Raw genomic sequence first — 6,099 nt, forward strand, 5'->3', positions numbered from 1 at the left:
TATTCATCGTTAGTCAGATTTTACCCAAATGTATATTACCAACAAAGATGAGATAATTTGTCGGCAAAGGAGTCTAATGGTTAAACTTATGCAATTTTCAGAAAACCCAGTATGGTTCGCAGGTTATCACCTATACTCAGTACACCGAAGATAGAGGCTCTCGCTTACCTCATAAAAAAATAAATAAAATTGCGATAAGACTATAAGAAAGTTACGTAAATTAATAAAAACAAAAAATAAATTGAAAAACATAAATAAAAAGGGTAATTAGGCCATGGTTGTGTCACTCGCCCACCACTCTCCTTACCTACCACACCCAACCATCCTCCCTTCCTTGACCCAACTCTATTTAAACCCGCTAAACTTCTCTTGTATCCCCAAACCATAATTTTCAGTTCTTTTATTTCAGAAACCCAAACACCCTTACACAAAAACTCCTCTCACCTTCATTTTTCCTCCTCCTCATCATTTATTTATTTATTTATTCCCCAAAATCATAAATGGAGAACCAGAAGGTGTACCAAAATGGGTCATCCGAAAACGGTCTCTGCATTGCCAAGCCCAACTCTATTAACTCGGCAGACCCATTAAACTGGGGGAAAGCGGCCGAGGCGGTGTCAGGGAGCCATCTCGATGAGGTGAAGAAAATGGTGGAGGAGTACAGAAACCCCGCCGTCAAGCTTGCCGGAGAAACTCTCTCGGTGGCTCAGGTGGCGGCGGTCGCAAGATCCTCTGTGCCGGTGGAGTTATCCGCGGCTGCTATGGATCGTGTCAAGGCTAGCAGTGATTGGGTGATGGATAGTATGAGCAAAGGTACTGACAGTTATGGTGTTACTACCGGTTTTGGTGCCACCTCTCATCGTAGAACTAGCAAGGGTGGTGAACTTCAAAAAGAACTTATCAGGTAATCTTACGTTTTATTTCACATGTTTATACTTAATTTTATCATGATTAATGTGTTTCGATTCTCATTGTTAATTTGAATTACGCGTTTTAATCATTTTCAAAACAATCTAATTAAGAGATGTAGACATATCAATTGTGCTTTACCGTATATCCATCTTCTTAAGCTTAAGACGGGATCATAATATTGGGAATAGTAGTTACGGAGTACATGATTTAGGTGGGTCAACTAAATTTTTGTGACGAAGAAGTTGTCATGAAGGAAGTTATTATTTCTCTGGCAGTTTATTTTTTAATTAAATCCGATCATGTAGAAAGGGTGATGAACTAACGTAAAAAATGGTAATATTAACATCATCTAATTAATTAATTTTTTTAACGTTATTGGTAGAGGAAGATAATATGATTTGATTGTATTAATTTATCTCATAGTTTAGATAGTAATTAGTTCACTTAATGAAGGTAACTGAAGTAAGTAAATTGCGTACAAATTATTACCGTGTTTAAATGAAGGCTGAATTAAGAAGTGAATTCATGTAGGCAACAAGAATAACTTTTGAACATAATCTCTCTGTCCCAATGAATAATTTACAATAGTGTAAATTATTGATTGAGATGAAGGTTTAGTATGAAATGATAAGCAAGTGTCGGTTATAAAGATATGATATGACGAGGTGTTATTCATTTGGGTGGCAATAGATATACAACTGTGCATGTGTTGGATGGTAATGTCCAACGCATAATCACATGAATATTTTTACTATTTTACTTTGTTTGGATCGGATGACCATTGTTTATTGCAAAATGATTTCAATCGATAGATAGATTATATACTGATTTTCGATGCCACTACATACGCTCACATAAGACAAACCGTAATACATATACTAATCCGTCTACGCTAACACAAGAATTCTACATTAATGATGGATTATAAATCTATTGGGATTTGAGTATTAGAAGGATTAGACGATGTTTGAAAATTGATACAATTGTTTGAAAATTTGTAGTCTACTAGTAGAGTATCACAAGTTATACTAATCTTCTAACAAATGTGAGAGTCACATACTACTGCCTTAAAACTTAAATGTAATATAATGTGAGTCATATTACATTAATTGATCATGTTTGTAAAATGGGCGCTACTAATGTTAATATCATTGCTTAAAATTTATGAATATCATTATTTGCCACCATCTTTGCATTACGCGGCACTTTCTGTTTACAAAACTGGAGCTTGGTAAACATGTGTCGTAGTGGAGTTCTGTTGACCGTTGAACTCAGATAATTGGATAAGTTAAGTAAACAACAACGTGGTTGTACCAATTTTCGTGGTTGTGGGAATTTCCATGCGGATCACGCGCACCTCTTCTGAAAATAAATGTAGTACCTAATTGTATGTCCTTCAATAAACATCAACTTTAACCGTATTTGCAAAATGTAATAGGAGCGCTATAATAGTATTGAAATATTGAATAGTTTGAGAAAATATTGGTCAAAATTGACACTCTTTAACCCTCACAGTAGTAAAATACGGTGATGACAAAAAAATGTATGACTATGTCGACAATAATTAAAAAATGGGATGATTATAATAGTGAAAACGTACATGCATTGATATAAGTCGCACGTTAGAATGATAGATAGAGAGTAATAATCATTGAATGTCTCTCTAAAAATACCCTTCAAAGATGGGAAGTAGTGGACAAGCATATGTTAAGCTATCCATGTGAAGTCGTTAGCCACTTTGAGGTAATAATTTCAACCGACAATCCATATTGGATGCTATATCCTTCTCCAACTTACAGTCTTACATCACCCTGTTTCACCTAAATTAATGTTTTAATACTTCATTTTACCTTGCAACTTAACAGCTTCTAGTTATATCATTTGCTTACTGGCCAAAAATATTTTTCGCAAAACCCGATTTATTATGAATTATGATATACTCCGTATTTTCATACATTTTTTAGAGTGACTGAGATTTTAGCGGGAATATAAAATGCAGCATTAATTAGTGCTGAAAAGTAATTTAAAATAATCAATAGTTTTAAGTAGGGACAATTTTAATAGCAGTAGGCCAATTTGGTCTTAGTCCATGACTCATGAGCCTATGCTAGATTTAAACTAAACACAGACTATATATTCTTTATTGTTTGTTTGGATAACATTTTCGAGTGCTCTTTTTTAATATTACAATTGGTCCAGACAAATGTGATCAGAGACTGACTCTTCTGGTTATTTGGCCATTTGCTTAAAACAACTTGCTTAAATTCAGCTGCATTGAACTCACTAAATCCATCCCCGGAAATGTTAATATTGCTCTTTTCGTTTTTTCGCTTATTTATGATTGGCATGACCTTTTTATCAACATTTCAAGTATTATTACTTACTTAAAGCTACAAAATCAGACGGAAACTAATGAAGTGATTTGCTGACAGATTTTTGAACGCGGGAGTATTCGGCAATGGAACAGAATCAAGCCACACTCTGCCACACACAGCATCAAGGGCAGCCATGTTGGTTAGGATCAACACCCTTCTCCAGGGCTACTCCGGTATCCGTTGGGAAATCTTGGAAGCCATCACCAAGCTCCTTAACCACAATATCACCCCTTGCCTTCCGTTACGTGGGACCATCACTGCCTCTGGCGACCTTGTCCCACTTTCCTACATTGCTGGCCTTCTCACCGGCCGTCCCAATGCCAAGGCCGTTGGACCTGATGGAGAGTCCCTCACTGCTGAGCAGGCCTTCAAGGCTGCTCAGATTGATTCCGGCTTTTTTGAACTTCAGCCCAAGGAAGGGCTTGCTATGGTGAACGGGACTGCGGTGGGGTCTGGAATGGCGTCAATTGTACTGTTTGAAGCCAACATACTGGCTGTCCTTGCTGAGGTCATTTCAGCTGTGTTTGCCGAGGTGATGAATGGAAAACCCGAGTTCACGGACCACTTGACCCATAAATTGAAGCACCACCCGGGTCAAATCGAGGCGGCTGCGATCATGGAGCACATCTTGGACGGAAGCTCATACATGAAGGCTGCTAAGGCCTTACACGAGATGGACCCACTCCAGAAACCCAAGCAGGACAGGTACGCTCTGAGGACATCTCCTCAGTGGCTAGGCCCACAGATTGAGGTCATCCGTTGGGCAACAAAGTCCATTGAGCGTGAAATCAACTCCGTCAACGACAACCCACTCATTGACGTGGCCCGAAACAAGGCTTTGCACGGTGGTAACTTCCAGGGGACGCCAATTGGAGTGTCCATGGACAATACCAGACTGGCACTCGCTGCAATTGGAAAGCTACTGTTCGCTCAGTTTTCCGAACTTGTGAATGACTACTACAACAATGGTCTACCATCAAACCTGACGGCTAGCCGAGACCCAAGCCTCGACTACGGTTTCAAGGGAGCCGAGATTGCTATGGCTTCATACTGCTCCGAACTCCAATTCCTAGGCAACCCGGTGACAAACCATGTCCAAAGTGCCGAGCAGCATAACCAGGATGTGAACTCACTCGGGCTCATCTCTGCTCGTAAAACAGCTGAAGCCGTCGACATTCTGAAGTTGATGTCATCAACATTCCTCGTCGCAATATGCCAGGCTGTCGATTTAAGACACATTGAGGAGAATCTCCAATCTGCTGTCAAGAACACTGTCAGCCAGGTATGTAGGAGGGTTCTGATAACTGGGCAAAACGGGGAGCTCCACCCAGGTCGATTCTGCGAGAAGGAACTCATCCGTGTCGTTGAAAGAGAACATGTATTCGCCTATGCCGATGACCCTTGCAGCTCCACCTACCCACTACTCCAAAAACTCCGACAAGTCCTGGTCGACCAAGCTCTAGCAAACGGAGAGAGTGAGAAAAACCTCAGCACATCCATCTTCCAGAAGATCGGGGCCTTCGAGGAGGAGCTTAAGGCACGTTTGAGTAAGGAAATAGAAGCAGTGAGAAGCGGAATAGAGAGTGGGAACGAGGCAATCCCGAACAGGATAAAGGAGTGCCGGTCATACCCGTTGTACAAGTTTGTAAGGGAGACATTGAAGACAGGGTTATTGACAGGAGAGGGAGTGACATCACCAGGAGAGGAGATTGATAAAGTGTTCACAGCAATAAACAAGGGTGAGCTTATTGATCCTCTACTTGATTGTCTTAAGGAGTGGAATGGTGCTCCTATTCCCATTTGTTGATAACCTTACTACACTCTTTTCAAACAGCTTAATTATGCCACTACTACTTAAGTTTAATTTTCGTTTAACTGTCGTTGTTAATAAAGATTGTTTTTATTTTTTGATCGTCTGTTGCTCGTCAGTCTATCAGTTACTCGAGTTGTAGAGTGAGTTATTGTAGATGGAGTGGTTTTTTTAAAATGTTGTAATGTTAATGTCTGTTGGTCTTTTGGAAGGAACTAATGTGAAGTGTCTACAATTTATCATCATCAATTTAAGTGTGAGGCAATAGTACTACGTAGTTCATAGCATGATATGCAACCTTGGTTTCAATTTCCATGTCGGTAATGACAGTCGTGCTCGTGCCTTAGCATTTCTAAGTCAACTCAAAATGACCATTGTGCCTTCTCAATTTTTTTTTTTTTTTTTTTTTTTTTGGCAGCTGTAAATAAAAACATACGAGTACCTAACTAGACATGGCCTCACATGCGAGGTCATGAGCAATTTTATTATAAGACCTAGGGATATAACTAAAAGCTAAACAGTGGAAAAAAGAGGCAAATAGCATCAACGTCAGCTAGAATATCCGCAAGGCAATGGTGAGGCCTCTGAATCCCTGCAAGAGAACAAACGAGCGAAAGACAATCCGAAGAGACTTCCAAGTGACGAAACCCCCGATCCACAGCCCATTGCAGTGCTTCATAAATCCCCAATCCTTCTGCCTGTAAAGCGGATTCAGCTCTAATACTTCTCCTAACTGTGAAGATCACCTCCCCTGTACTGGACAAAACAACCCACCCTACTCCTGCATTATCAATTGTTTTCCACCCAGCATCAACCATAATCCACAAGTGTTCACAAAAACTAATCGAACCCACAACACATAGGTTTACTTTCACGAACCCATAAAAATTGATCATCCTGCCGGCCCAGACCAATATATCCATTACTTGTACTCCCAGACTTATTCATTTCCAAGGCCTTATCTGCCGTTGCAACAATTTGATTTCATTGGTTGAAAAACAT

The 6,099-nt window shown here is 39.8% G+C and overlaps 1 protein-coding gene across 1 annotated transcript; it reads left to right on the forward strand.

Annotated features, from left to right (window-relative positions):
- The first annotated feature begins 280 nt into the window (after window positions 1–280).
- On the forward strand, window positions 281–5,346 carry LOC141592157 (phenylalanine ammonia-lyase 1-like). Its single transcript, XM_074412739.1, has 2 exons — window positions 281–904; window positions 3,345–5,346. Exons 1-2 carry the CDS (start codon window positions 501–503, stop codon window positions 5,092–5,094), a joined length of 2,154 nt encoding a protein of 717 aa, XP_074268840.1. The 5' UTR covers window positions 281–500; the 3' UTR covers window positions 5,095–5,346.
- The last annotated feature ends 753 nt before the right edge of the window (window positions 5,347–6,099 follow it).

This window comes from Silene latifolia, chromosome 7, assembly GCF_048544455.1.
Source record: "Silene latifolia isolate original U9 population chromosome 7, ASM4854445v1, whole genome shotgun sequence".
NCBI classification, from domain to species: Eukaryota; Viridiplantae; Streptophyta; class Magnoliopsida; order Caryophyllales; family Caryophyllaceae; genus Silene; species Silene latifolia.

Bases quoted from the DNA above. Each gene is read 5' to 3' on its own strand.
- LOC141592157 (XM_074412739.1), top strand. From the start codon at position 501: ATGGAGAACCAGAAGGTGTACCAAAATGGGTCATCCGAAAACGGTCTC. The intron at 905-3,344 runs GTAATCTTACGT...ATTTGCTGACAG, and splicing joins CTTCAAAAAGAACTTATCAG to ATTTTTGAACGCGGGAGTAT.